We start from the raw sequence: 15,453 nt of genomic DNA on the forward strand, positions 1-15,453 counted from the left end.
CCCAACGGTTTCGACTAAACGTAACAATAGAAATAAAAGCCATCTACCAGGGGTGCGTTCCAAAACCTACAGTAAAACTATAATTACATCTCTATACGTTTTGGATCGCAGCCCTGAAAGGTAAAATCCCCGCTCCGGGTGAGTATACCTGCTGCGTGCTATTAGAGCCTCGACGCTGCTCAAGAGATTTGTTGCGCTCGGAGGCCATAACTTCCGAACGGCTGCGAATTTCGATTTAAAACGTTGGGAACATATTCTTACAATGTTAAATAAACATTTTATGCAAAAAAAAAAAATTCAATTTTTTGAAAGTTCTAATTGGATTTCCCCCCTTAAGCGTTAGAGGAAGATGTGCATGAAAAATTATAAGTACGTAATTTATTTTACAATTATCGTGCTCTTTAAAATTTTTATATCAAAGAACCTTTTCACATTTTTATTGAAAATTTACCGTTCAATAATCACTACAGACCGTAATTCTTAACTGATTGAGGTGACACTCTTTCTCTCTCTCTCTCTCTCTCTCTCTCTCTCTCTCTCTCTCTCTCTCTTGAAAAATCAATTGTTAATAAATTTTAAAGAACTGTTCGATTTTTAAAAAAAGTCCTTTGAAATTTGCAATATTACTAACAATTCACGCTGTTGATTTTTTTTAATAGTAACGAGACTGTGTAAACTTTTAATCGTCGTTCCTTCTACACTACGACAATAATAAGGTCGATATTATTATCCTGTAAGTTTCTTGAAGTGGAAGGAAAGTGGCGAATCGAGAAACTTAGTCCTACATTCACGATGGGAGGTCAGCGATGCGAGAACATAGGGAATGCAGAATCGGCTCTCCCACGTCATGTTTGATATAATTTCCCCTCGGAAGAAGTTACTTCTTCCGCGCTCGTAAACTTAACGTGGTACTCTCTGCATTTTTTAGTAAGCAAAACCTCACTGTAAAAGCACTGCAAATTCATTCAAAGCGACAGTAACAGTACTGCCGCTCGCAATCGCAAGAGTAAACGTTCTACTGAAACTTAGGGCGGGTTAGGATTCTCAATCCATACGAGTGAAAGTTTCAGTCGATTAAGACGAATTTGTCCCTGCGAGCAAATTTGTTCTTCAATAATTGCTAATAAATGAAATATTTACGCGAATTTTCCAAAAGTAGAGAATCCATTCTATAAGAAAAAATATATGTAATAATGTATTGTTTTATTTAATTCATAGAGAGAGAGAGTGAGAAAGTACATAGCTTTATTTTGTGTATAGAAAGGTCGGATGAAAAGTCGATTTCGGGCGGCTGATTCAGCTGTCACTCTACCTGCCGAGTAGAATTTCATCGGAAGAAATTCAGACAGAGTTTCAGATTAAATCAGAGAAACAGTCGGAATATAGTCACGAAATAAATACCCGAATATCTCGAAAACGCGATTAACCATCTGGCGCTTATTAAGTCGCGTGCGATTCGTGTGTTTATCGCAAAGAGAGAGCGAATAAAATGAAGCTATCGTAAGCGTGTTTATCGCGGAGAAATGTGAAATTACACGGAGCATGTCTCGTCTCGTCTCGCGACCGGAGGCTCACGGAATCGTAATCGAGCGTTCGCGTGTTCACGCGAAATCCAATCTCGGGATCGAGAGATCACTCGTGGGAGAGTTCCATCCTGCTTGATGTGACGTGCAAAAAAAAAAAAAAGAAAATTCGAGAGAGATAGAAGGGACAGTCTCGACGAATCGGCATACAGAAGTATCCTCGATGCCGCTGCGAGATTTCACCGGGAAATACCGATGAGAAGCGATCTCTCGTGCTCGCAAAAATAACAATTTTTCGAATTTTTGGTTCAACGAACTCACAATCTATTTCTCTCGATTCGTCAGAAACGTTTTGCTTTTACATGAAATTAAAAAAAAAGAAGAAAACTGAAGAATACACAGAAAAATTCAATCGTTCCGAACGAAGCGAATTTTTGTAAACGGATTTATTTGTGAACGGATAATTCTTTTTTTTTACACAAAGAACGAAATAATTTTAACAAAATGACTTTCTGCTTTTTTTGACAATTTCCAATTTAAATAAATAAAGGATGTTATTAATATTCAGTGAATAAATATTTTTTACCCTCTCAGTGTATAGTTCTGAACAAAATGAATTTTTGTCTATTCATTTGTAAACGGATAATCTATTTTTTTCCAAGTTTTAAAAGGTTTTCTGCTTCTTTTGACAATTTCCAATTTAAATAAATAAAGAGTGTTATTAATATTCAGTGAATAAATATTTTTTACCCTCTCAGTGTATAGTTCTGAACAAAATGAATTTTTGTCTATTCATTTGTAAACGGATAATCTATTTTTTTCCAAGTTTTAAAAGGTTTTCTGCTTCTTTTGACAATTTCCAATTTAAATAAATAAAGAGTGTTATTAATATTCAGTGAAAATACTTTTTACCCTCTCAGTGTATAGTGATTTGTATTACGACACAATATTCGGCACAATAAAGCTTAACAAAAAAAATATTGTGGTAGAGATATATTCTCAACGTAATTCTTACTATACAATATTTTCCTCGTATGAGAAGGGTAGAAAGGAAAGAGGGATAAAATCTGAGTGAAACGCCGTGTGCGCCTACAGGAGCTGCTCTGATCCCATCTCGGCGTCCTCCATACGCTCCTCGAGAGATCCCCGATTTATCGCGAAACACTCTGTAGATCGGGGTTCTTTTATTTGGCCAGCGGCGGTCTAAGACGACGACGTCGCCTCGTTTGCATGAAGATCTTTTTGCAAACGTTAGTTTTGCCGCGGGATCGAGCAGCGTCGCCGTAAACTGCTTACGGTAACGGTCCGCCGCGCCGTCATCCCCGTATAGCCGCGCGGCAAAGAACTTGATCCCTTTAAGGGCACGTACGTGGCGTGGGCGCGGCAGGGACGTTAAGGGCTTCCTGCCCGAGGGTGGAAAGTCGGGAATTTCCCCGCGGAAATACGTTAGCGCGCGAGCGCGATATCATGGGGGGAGATTCATTACGTTTTCTTCGTTATAATACCCGTCGCATTTCTCTTCCTTTCCGTCGTTCGCCTTTCGGAGACGACGGCCAGAAAGCGCACGTCGGATTGCCGGTAGTGTGAATTCGCGATGGCTCTCATCGAGCTCCAATGACTCGGCGAATCACGCTGAAAGGATTCAGCTGCGCGCGCGCGACACAGAGAGAGAAGACGTAAGAAAAACTGTTTTGAATTACGGGATTTATTATAATATTTCTGCGTTACACGTTGCGGAAATGTATTACACGCTCATAAAGCGTGGCAGATTCATGGCGAACTCGTCGGAAACGAGGAAGAATAGCATACAGAAAAGGGCGTACTGCATTCAAATGAATTTGCTTCAAGTATTTCATAACTTTATACATCCGCAAATCTATCCGTAAGTTCATCAAAAGTATTAGTACCTTGCTCGAGAAACATTCTGAATTCTGGTGAGTTTAGCATTTCAATCAGGAATATTAAATTGAGACAAAAATTCGGTTTGCTTACCGCACAAAGACGAGCCGACTTTCTCCTGGATAGAGTAATATTCTTATAAAGAGAATAAATTCTATGTTGAGTGCATGATAAGGAGATTCTCTAATTTTGTTTCTCAAATATATCTCGAGAATATTATCAAGAGAATATTCTTTGTTGAAAGTAGTCATTACTTAAAAGAAAGAAAGGTAACTAGGTAATCGTTTTTCTCAGTTAGTAGAATGATATTTTTCCGTCTGCGGAAGCTTCTCGCAGTCGGAGTCTCCTTGTTTCACGAGCGAAACATCGGAAGTAATCTCTTATTCAGATAAAATAAAATGATTGTATTTTTACATCATTATAATTTTATGGAACAACCATATGCGCCGTTTTGACCTACTCTCTAAGTTCCTTGGAGTGAAATTTGGCTCGAAAAACGTAGTGACTCGCATTCGAGTGATTTATCACATATAGTGAATTTTGTTTACTCATATAAGGTGTATAGTGTAATATTTCCGGCTCAAGGTATTTTGAACTTTCATGATTAACATAACGTGAATTTTACTTCCTTATATAAATTGAATTCTCTAGTTTGAATCGTCGAGTAAATATTTTCATTCGGAGCTCTGAACATATTCATTCTAATTGGTTGAAACATTGAGTACATCAAAACTTGAATAAAATATTCACTCTTGGAGATTTCGACCACTTTTCATTTGTTTTAAGTGAGATTTTGTTTAAAAGAATTTAGAGAACACAATCTGCGATCCTTGTTTCATAAAATTATAACGACATGAAAGTCGTTATAATTGGAATCTCGGCTAAAGAAATTTAGAATGGTTCGTGTCTCAGCTATGCCGATTTTGTTAAAATTTTAATTAAAATTGCTCTCTCGGTTTGGCCGAGATTCGAATCATTTTTGACTAATTTAGCACAGATTTGAAATATTTCGGCTGAAATCTCGGCTAAAGAAATTTAGAATGATTCTCGTGTTTCAGCTATACCGATTTTGTTAAAATTTTAATTAAAATTGCCGAGTTTCTCTTTCTCCCTCAGTTTGGCCGAGGTGATCGCTTTATTACACCTGAAAAATTCGAAATTGTTTGTCACAGAGACCAATATTAATACGTTTCCCGTCTTCGCGTTTCATTTATATTCTCGCCGCGGAATCCCTCAATTTCCCTTTATTTTCCTTTTTCCTTTGCATTAAATCGCAATCAAGATTCACACTCGTCTCGAAATGGATCGCTTTCTGAGCATACCCCGGAGCTGTGCCTTGATTAAAACTTTTTCTTTCTTTCGCCTTGTCTTATAATTACGTGGGGGAGGAGTTTTTACTCGCGGCGAGGCCGCGGATCGAGGGCAGCTCGAGCCGCTTTGAATTTTCGCGACTCTCCTACAGCGGCAATGTCGTGTTGAAATGTCGGAAAGCGGAAAGTCGCGATGAAAATTTGCGTCTTGTCCTTGTCACACGATATGTTACTCGCAGAGATAATTCTTTTTATTTCGCGTTATCCGATGAAATGACGCGGAGTTATCTGACTCTTGTTAGCGCTGTTACGGATGAAATTATACCGCATGGGCCGCTATTAAGAGAACTCGCGACGGACGCGGGTACTGCCTGTCCAAATTGCGAAAGAGGGAGAGCCGATGTCGCTCCCGCGATGAAGGGAGTTCCTGCCAACCTGACAGCGAGTAGAAAAAAGACAGGAAGAAAGGAAGAAAAAAAGAAGGGGAAAAAAGATAACATAAAAGTACAAATCCTTAGAGAGGATTCCACGGGATTAAAGTGAGAGATGAAATTAAAACGAAAGGTAAAATAGAAGGGAGGAAAGGAGAGCAGGGTGAGAGGAGAGGAGCATCTGAAGACTGCTCGGCCCGACTATTCGAGAAACGAGGAAGCGCCTCTTCGCGCTCCTCGTCGCAAATATTTCCGTTGCTCGCGGAACCGGCAAGTTATTAACCCCCTTTAACCCCCTAATACGCCACTGTGTCACCATTCCACTACCGCGGAGAGACGGGGACGACGACGACGACGTAGTAATTAAAGATCGCCGCGAGCGTACGCGGCATTTCGAGAATTCGCCTGCGCTGTTTTCATTACGTCTACTGATATGCAGTCGCGTGATTACCTCGTCGACGGTTCTTTACAGAGGCGCGCATTATACTGGCCGACCTGTGTGTGTTTCCTATGTATGGAAACAAGAAAATTGAGGCAGAAGACGCGTATGTGTGTGTATGTATACACTGACGAAGTAATACCAGTGACCATTTGTTTCTCTTGTGACGTCCCGTCGCGTCGTCACGTATTTAAATTATTAATTTTTTGTTTCTCCTGTTTTGGCTCAATGCATTGAAGCAATTTATCCTGGGAACGGAGATCAAGTTACTAGTTAAAATTACTGGTCGACGGGAGAAAGGATGGAGTAGTTCGCCGGTATGGTTATTTGAGTTTCCACTCCGAATATATTACGAATTTTGTACGCGAATCTGCGAGGATCACCCTTTGTGATGCTTTCATAATCGGGAAATAAATAGGTAAACTCTGCCTTATGTAGTAAATAGGTCGGTGTGGATGATGGATTTGGTTGAGGAGACTGATCTAATAATTGTGCTAATTGTTCGAATAAGGGAAAAGGATCTTGGTTCGAGAAGAGAGCAACCTTGATCTGATACCTTAGTCGCTTTATCCGCTGTCGTCGCCCTCTCTTTGAAGGCATAGGGTATTAAAGAAAATCTTCATCGAGGAATAATTACGGAAAACGGCGCTATTGGCAGCGACCGTTCGTACGATTGGCCACACTATTGGCAACGACAACTGTAATTATTCCTCGTGAATTTGTATTTTACAAGGTTTTCTAAGCAGAAAAAGGGACTAAGTTTCAATCAGAAAGATTTTTACAAGTAACAATTTTATTTCTAGGAATTAATATAATTGGATGAGTATAATGGAGTAAAACAAATGTGATTATAAGTATATTAGGAATTGGAAAGGGAAGACCAAAGTGAGCTAACCGTTGAAGTAATTCTGCTCTTTTAATAGCTCGACAGAAAGAGCATCTATTCGGCGCGGAGATGGAACGCGCGATGGGCTTCCGGTCGCTACGTGCGCGAAAATATCGAAAAACCAGACGAGACACAATTCTGGTTACGTTCTCGACGCGAACGCGAAGTTGATTTCGGGTTATTTCGGACTAAGTATCCGCTGTTGTTTCGTCCGACGAACTGATTTGCATTTTCCTGCGTCCCGGTCACGCTCCGTACAGTCCTCGTACTTGGCAGCGATACTAAGAAGCGCAGCTGGCTTCTGTATAATTACAGGTAGACTCAGGCGACCGCATTATACACACGGGTTCGCGTCCCTCTGCCTATAAATCCTTTGCCAATAAATCCTCTTAACGACGTCGCTTGCGCGTACACACACACACACACGCGCACACTGCCTCCTGAAACATTCAGGTGGCTGAAAGTTCCAGCGGTGAGTGCCTCGCGTATTAACACATCTATTATCACGCGAGGGTGCGATGCCACACACTTGAATTTAAGGAGAAAGATTAGTCGACCCAGTCCGCGAATTCTCGCTCGCTGACAACGGTTTCGGGGAAATTTTCGCAAGATCCGGTGTTATTGGAAAGACCAAACGGAGAAGTTGTCTTGAGGAAAAAGAGAGAGAGAATAGCGAGAAAGTAATTAACAGACATTGTAAAATTAATCGACGTTCTAAATAATTCGAGGGAAACGCTTTCGAAGGTTCTGTCGAAAATATTGTTAAACGCGAATGAATGAAGATAAATGTTATAATTGTTTTTTATATAAATTTTATTATACTTTTTTTCGAATAATGCAGGGGATAGATTGATAGCAAAATTTACGTTGCAAAGCAACATAGAAATTTTTTTAACATATCGTAACTAGACTTGCATAACCTTAACAAAGACCTTAAAATTAGCCCAATTAAGCCTAATGAGGCTTAATTAAATGGACATAAACTTACATAGCGGATGTTTCGGTGTAGACTTCAGTTCCTAAAATACAGGATAGTCAAAAGTCGACAATCATTTTGAATTCCTTAGTGTTTTAGTAGAATCTGTAAAAGAATTTTAAATTACTTGTAAAAAATATATACCTTATATATGTGTAAATAATTAAATGTGAAATATAAATAATTTAAAAATATATAAAATTATATTTATCTTATATTAAATTAATTTATCTACAATACTACAATTGATTTTTTTAATAAAAACATCCTCCTTCAAAATCTATAACCCGTGCGATTTCATGGTTAATTATCTGTATTTTATCTGTATTTGCTTATTTTAATTAGTTCTTTCCTTTTTTAAACCTATTGTTTGGCTCTATTTCTGTATTTTTATGTTTATAAATTCTACTTGTCTGTGACAATCTCTGCTTTTTCATGTAATTCTAAAGGGCGTTTCCCGTAAATAAAGATTATTATTATTATTATACAGGGTGTCTCACACTCTCCTCCGGACATTTTGTGAGGACGTAGAACAGGTTGAGGTAAACATAAAAGTCCTATACCGTTTTGCGATATTCGCAATAATTATCAAGATATTAACTGTAGAAAACTTGTGATCATGCAGAATATGGTAAATGAGTTATAGTAGCGACGACTGCCGTCGTGTACTTATACTTTAGGTCAAATTGAACAAAAAAGTCCTCTACTATTTTGCAAATAATCTCATAGATTTTTAATTATTAATTAAAGAAGATTATTGTATGATTTTGCGTGATAATGCACTCATCTTCTTTAATTAATAATTAAAAATCTATGAGATTATTTGCAAAATAGTAGAGGACTTTTTTTGTTCAATTTGACCTAAAGTATAAGTATACGACGGCAGTCGCTATTATAACTCATTTACCATATCCTGCATGATCATTCACATATTTCTTACAATTAATATCTCGATAATTATTGTGAATATCGCAAAACGGTATAGAACTTTTATGTTCACCTCAACCTGTTCTCAACGTCCCCACAAAATGCCCGGAGGAGAGTGTGAGACACCCTGTATATAAATGTATATAAGACAATTTTTTTATTGCAATATCATTTTCAAATCTGAATTTTCTCGTCTCGAGTTTTCGAGCGGAAAGCGAATCGGCTGGGTAGGTCGATTTAGCACATCCCGCGTACACATGCAACCCACTTCGTTTCACAGCTTCCCCCGATACGACGAGAAACAAAATGTCGCTGAATCGGTCAGCGGGGCTCGCCTCGTAAAATCATCGTCGCGCGCGAAGTGCAGTTTCAATCGACAGGATTCGCGAGCACGCGATCATGGATGTACCAGGATCAAGAGTGATCAGTGCGGGACCACGGCGAAGAGTGCGCGGGTGTTCGCGAAAACGCAGACTCGAGGAAGTTCGTCTCGTTCGCCACTCCACAGGATAATTCCCGTCCTTCCGGGACGCACGCGAACGAACCAGCAGCGCTTTGTGCTGTGTAAAATAGAAGAAACAAGGAAGAAGCCCAACCCGACACATGTGATAAAAGAAGAGGATACTCGCGAGGGCAGCCTCGTCCGAGGGAAAGCGTGACGCGCAGGATGTGACGTCACGGCGTTAATTTGACGACGACGAGGAATCGCGCTGTCGTAATTTCACAGCTCGGATAACGGACGGATATTAATCCGACAGCGGCTGTATCCGCGGAGTCGCGCCTCGTGCCGGCAACCCGACGCTTCGCCGTCATTAGAGAAGAAAAAATCCAAGATAAGAATAAAAAGAGATGGATCTCGGCGCGAAGCGTCCGAAGAGCCAGCCGCGACGAGTGCAGCCGCGACGAGGACAGATTGATCGGTACGTTCTCTAATTTCAAGCGGAAGAAAACACCCAAAGACCATGTCCCATCGTGACAATGACCTCCCGGGGGCGGCGAGCAGATGCACGCTCGCGATGACCTGACGGGCTAGCGGTGACCCAGCCAGTCACACAGTAAGCGACACCTCTTCAGCATCGCGAAACCCGCGGCAGGATGGCGAGCGCGCGAGTCGAGCGTAGCCCACGACGAGGACGGTGAAACATCCCTTGCCGAGGATTCTTTCCCGGAAGGCCAAGCAGCTAAGCCATTGACTTAGCCCGACCACCCAGCCATTCATCCATCCATCCAGCCAGGCGTCCCAAGCTCCGTCGCCACCATGCTGAACATCATGGCGGCGATGTCGACGAGCCTGCCCGACGGCCGGCTAGAGCCGACGTCGTCGAGCATCATCGGGAACGCGAGCGGCGCGGTGTCGAGCGCGGCGACCACCGTCAGCACGGCGGCGTCGTCGTCGTCGAGCACGGCGGCGAACAACGTGACGGCGTCGTCGGTGGGCAACCCGACGGTGGAGAACCTGCCGGAGCACGTGAACGCGCTGATGGTGGTGATCAAAGGCATCATCATGGGCAGCATCATCACCACCGCGGTGTTGGGCAACATACTGGTGATCGCGAGCGTGCGCCGCCACCGCAGGCTGCGGGTCGTCACCAACTGCTACGTGGTGAGCTTGGCGGCGGCCGACCTGCTGGTGGCGATGTGCGCGATGACGTTCAACGCGTCGGTCGAGCTGTCGGGCGGCCGCTGGCTCTTCGGCGCGCACATGTGCAACCTGTGGAACTCGCTGGACGTGTACTTCTCCACCGCGTCGATCCTGCACCTCTGTTGCATCAGCGTGGACCGTTACTACGCGATCGTCAGCCCGCTCGAGTACACGGTCATCATGCGGCAGAGCACGGTCGGCTGCATGCTCGGCAGCGCTTGGGTCTTGCCGGCGCTCATCAGCTTCATACCCATCTTCATGGGCTGGTACACTACCGACGAGCACTTGGACTTCATGGTCAAGCACCCGGAGGTGCGTGGGCTCGTGTTTCTTTTTTGTCTCTCGACGAGAATATCGACGGTGTTTCAAAGATGTCGAAAGTTCTGAGGCTCTTGGCTACTTCGCTGGTGAACTTGTCGTGGTTCCCTAATGAAAATTCACCCAGAAGTCCTCAGGAAAGTGTTCAGATTATTTTACAGATCTGCATAATCGATTGCAAATAACATTTTGCGGACAGAACTTTGTACTTGTACGTATTTCGTGTTTTCTCAATTCTGACGACATAAACCAAGGTGGCGAGTAGCCAGGAATCTTAGTAATGAGCTTATTTTTTTAAGAAGAAACTTATTTTCTTCTATTTTATTTTCTATTCTTCTTGATTTCTTCTTGTTTTATCTATTTATTTATATATTTATCTACGCGAAAATATTACACCTTTAGTGCAATACATTAATATTGCAAATTTCTTCTATATGTCAATAGTTAAATGTTAGTGATTTTTTAATAGCTTTATCATCTCTACTATTACTATAGAATTTCTTTTGCAAGTAAAGGGAATAATTTATAGTTAAATGAAGATAACGATGAAAGAACGATAACAATAATGCGATGATAATAACATTGAAGATATTACAAAGCAACATTCTGAAAATAACTGAAAAGTATTAAATTCTGCTTGCAATGTTTGACTTGCATTGCCCCTCTCGTTTCACGCATTAATTTAATTAATTAATTAAGATTTTCTTCTCGACCAAAATCGGTGAATCGAACATCAGAATTAATCAATCGTCATATATGTAATAATAAATAATTTAATCGATCGATGAAACGAATTATTAATCATTGATCACATAAAAAAAAGATAATTTTATCAATTGATGAAATTATTTGTGCGATTATATATGTGACGATTGAGTAAAATCCTAATTGCTGATTATTTTAGCCAACGAAAATCTTGATCGATCAATTGTCCGACTCTCATCGGCCACTTTGTCTTTTCGTTTGATTAAAGATCCAAAGACTTTTAATCGCCATTAATCGCATCACGAAACTTCTATCTCTCTAATGTCTTCAATATCCTCGTAATACCTTCAATGTCTTCGCAATATTCTCGTCGACATCTATGTAACGTCCTCGATGTCCCTTTAATCCCCCCAATACTTCAGTAATAGTTCCAACATATCTTCGTAATGTCCTCAATATCTTTCTCTGCTACCTTCAATATCTTTCTAATATCCATAGCGCCCTCGCAGTATCCTCGACATTCTTACAGTGTTCTCGATATCTCTCTAATATCCCCGCCGTAATATCTCAACGTACGTAAATCGACATCCCCGTGACTCGCGAACGGTGCGTCGGACGCGACGGTAGTCTCGCAGAGACACGCGCGAATTTGTCCCGCGGCCATCATTAGTAAGACCGAGCCGTTCTCATCCGAGCGCCCGCGATATATCCTGGCCTTTCAGGTGTGCGCGTTCGTGGTGAACCGTCCGTACGCGGTGATCAGCTCGTGCGTGTCCTTCTGGATCCCGGGGCTGGTGATGATCGTCATGTACTGCAAGATCTACAAGGAGGCGATCCGCCAGCGGAAGGCGCTCAGCCGCACGTCGAGCAACATCGTGCTCAACAGCGTGCACCATCACCGCTCGTCCACCCGGCACCACCATCACCAGCAGATGCTGCTGCAGGCCGCGGCCGATACCGGTGAGCTAGCCCTTCACGCCGCGCATTTCACGGTACCCACGGAGCTCCACGCCGTTAACGGTGAGTGGGACTCCGTCCGTCAGAAAAACGTCCGCGCACGGATCTTGGCGTCCTCGTCGTCGTCGCGAAATCACGAAACACGATTGAATCTCGAGCGGAAACGGCGGGACGCGTCGATCGATATCGACGCGTATCTGCACGTTCAGACACGTTCAATGTTTCCTCGAGCATCGTAGACGACGTGTGACGCGAACATTACTAAGAACCATCAATATTAACCCTTAGCTCGCACTCTGGGATACCAAAAACCCCAGCGTTTTAGAAAATAGTCATTTCTTCGTTTTTGTTTACGTTCTCGAATTTTTTTTTATACTCAATATTACATTTTATCAAAATAACCTATACCATTTTTTAAATCGATATTTGAAAACTATTTTGGAATTTTTTCAAGTGAAAAAAATCAATAGCTTCCAGGCAACAAACATTTTAGTGTTTTAGAAAATAGTCATTTCTTCGTTTTTGTTTACGTTCTCGAATTTTTTTTTATACTCAATATTACATTTTATCAAAATAACCTATACCATTTTTTAAATCGATATTTGAAAACTATTTTGGAATTTTTTCAAGTGAAAAAAATCAATAGCTTCCAGGCAACAAACATTTTAGTGTTTTAGAAAATAGTCATTTCTTCGTTTTTGTTTACGTTCTCGAATTTTTTTTTATACTCAATATTACATTTTATCAAAATAACCTATACCATTTTTTAAATCGATATTTGAAAACTATTTTGGAATTTTTTCAAGTGAAAAAAATCAATAGCTTCCAGGCAACAAACATTTTAGTGTTTTAGAAAATAGTCATTTCTTCGTTTTTGTTTACGTTCTCGAATTTTTTTTTATACTCAATATTACATTTTATCAAAATAACCTATACCATTTTTTAAATCGATATTTGAAAACTATTTTGGAATTTTTTCAAGTGAAAAAAATCAATAGCTTCCAGGCAACAAACATTTTAGTGTTTGAGGTCTCAAACGGCCCAGTGTGCCAGCTATGTGATTATGGTGAAATGGTGCCAGCTAAGGGTTAAATAAGGGCAATAAAATAAGGGAGAGATTTCACCAATATAATTTGGTTTTATTGCACCATAACATCTATGCCTGAACTCTTCTTGCCTTTGTTTAATATTGATTGTTATCTTCAGAGTTCTCCTTTCTTTTGATTACTATAAACATTCACATTCATGAAAAATCACATAAAATAGAAATTTCACGATCAACAGACGTTGTATCTAAGACATTTTGAAATGAAATCATCTCCTGATCTTCATAACTGCATCCTTGGAGAGATCAACTCTTCTGTGCTTCCGGCTTTCTCAGAGGACGTACGTTTAATACTAAAAGGATTGTAGAAGCTTTTTTGGGGCACTGATTCCAGATTTACTATCAAACCTTAGAAATTCGAAATGGCGGATTCAAGACGGCAATCGTGAAAAGCTTACACATATATGTCTCGCGAAAGGGTTAATTATTTGTTCATTCTTTTTATGTAATCAAAGGTATTTTCTCGTTAATAAATACTATTACTATTATTTTATCTCTAAGTCGAAAGAAGATGATTTCATTTTGAAGTAGTATACGTATACAAATACGGCATCTGTTAATCACGAAATTTCTTTCTTATGTATTTCTTTTGTGATGAACATTTGTTCGCAGTAAAGTTATATCTCGTCGTTCGAATTAAAGAAGAAAAATTGAACGTATCTAGACGTATGTGTCAGTGTCCCTGAAGGAATTAATGGAATTGCAATACTTTTCTTAGACGAGTTTCGCAACGCATTCTGTATTTTCCCAATGGGAAAATATCCTATTGGATAGGGTCGGAACAAATAGAGTTGTAATTCTCAATAGTAAATATAAGAAAACATATTTTTCCTGAGAATTACAAAAAACGAATTCCCCCTTATTGAATACGAGTTGCGAAATTCATCGAGAAATAATATTCCGCCCTTTAATCAAGTGACTGTACACAGACTGGCATATTAGTCCTAACATTCTGTACAATTAGACAACTACTATTTTCCAGCCGTACATACCATTTGCTTCTGGACGTTTTGAACGCGAAGTTGTCACAGATTTGTCTGCGTAAATCTTGCAATACATCAACGCGAGCAAGTCCCCTAAAAAACGTTACTTCATGTCATTTTAAGTCGGAGAAATTTAGGTGATTGAAATATTTCGATAATTAAAAATTGTTGAAGCCAAACACATCCGTCGTGTCGGAATTATTTATTTATTTATTCACTTAACGGAAAAAATCCCCTTTTGCATGAAAGAGAGCTTGTTACAACAGAATTACCCAAAGCACAGTGATTTTCCCCGTTACTGTTAATTAGACTTCCGCGTTGTAGAATTTTCTCCCCTAGATATTCATATATCATTGAAGACTCATGTTCGTTCTCTTTCTGTATCGCTTATATGCGTGAACGACCTTACGCTGGTTCGGATAAATCGAGCCTGAAGCTCGACATTTGAATAATTCGAGAGGGGGAGGGCAAGGGGGGGGGGCAACGATGAGTGGGTGAATTCTGTTCGCACCGATTTATCCTGTGATTTCGCATAGAAGCTGAGCGATTTTGAGAGTGAAATCTGCACGACGATTTGACGCGGTGGATTTGTTTATCGTTCAACCTTTTCTCAGTTGTATTGAGGAGAATTGTGGTGTATGAGGCAGCTGTTTCGCGCGACAATATGCTGTTGAAATTTTTAAAAATCCACAAAAAATTGCTTTATGAAGTAACTTAAATAATTCTTTCTCGAATGGAAATTTTTTTGAGATGTTCTACTCGATCTAGGTTAGATCACGGGTGCGTGCACGCTCGCAAAACACGAGATTTATGAGCTAATGCGAGTCCTTTAACGCGGTTACGCGATGATGAGCGGTTTGCAATTATCGACGGCAATCGAAAACGGCAGCGAGTGCGCTCGACCGAGCAAAATGAGATTTCGCGGTCTGTTAATAAAATCAACGTTCCGGCTATTACCGCGTTCTACGGGTGTCATAACAATCCATGTAGGTGGATAATCCGATTAAAAATCCGATTAAAAATAGAGAATTTCCGTCATCAATTGTCTCACGTTGTGATAATCATAAAAATCTACTTTTGGATATTGTTGATCATCATTTTCTTTTACCTTCCATCCCGTCTTTCATTCTCTCTTGTCTTAATATTTTCATCCAGTCGTCTTTTTCTCAATTCCATTTAGAACTGGGATTAAAAACATGAGACGCAACGGAAAATGAGGCAAAAGGAGATACGGGTATGATAAAAATCGAGCAAGGAGGAGAAAAGACTGCTTACCTTCCTCTCCTTCTCCTTCTCTCTCTCTCTCTCTCTCTCTCTCTCTCTCTCTCTCTCTCTCTCTCTCTCTCTCTCTC

General features: G+C 40.5%; 1 protein-coding gene across 3 annotated transcripts in view; it reads left to right on the forward strand.

The window, feature by feature from the left end:
• The window catches only part of LOC116849566 (octopamine receptor beta-3R-like), a 163,532-nt gene that overhangs the window by 12,620 nt on the left and 135,459 nt on the right, over window positions 1-15,453 (forward strand). The window contains exons 2-3 of one of the 3 annotated variants that reach the window (XM_032826840.1): window positions 8,672-10,345; window positions 11,779-12,076. In XM_032826840.1, coding sequence (XP_032682731.1) covers window positions 9,650-10,345; window positions 11,779-12,076 — 994 coding nt within the window. In that variant the 5' untranslated portion in view covers window positions 8,672-9,649. Of the gene's footprint in view, window positions 1-8,507; window positions 10,346-11,778; window positions 12,077-15,453 lie in introns of those variants that run through there. The other 2 variants (XM_032826842.1, XM_032826841.1) reach the window with 2 other exon arrangements.

Source organism: Odontomachus brunneus, unplaced genomic scaffold (assembly GCF_010583005.1).
Source record: "Odontomachus brunneus isolate Ranch 3 - 2012 unplaced genomic scaffold, Obru_v1 Obru_scaffold_118, whole genome shotgun sequence".
NCBI classification, from domain to species: domain Eukaryota; kingdom Metazoa; phylum Arthropoda; class Insecta; order Hymenoptera; family Formicidae; genus Odontomachus; species Odontomachus brunneus.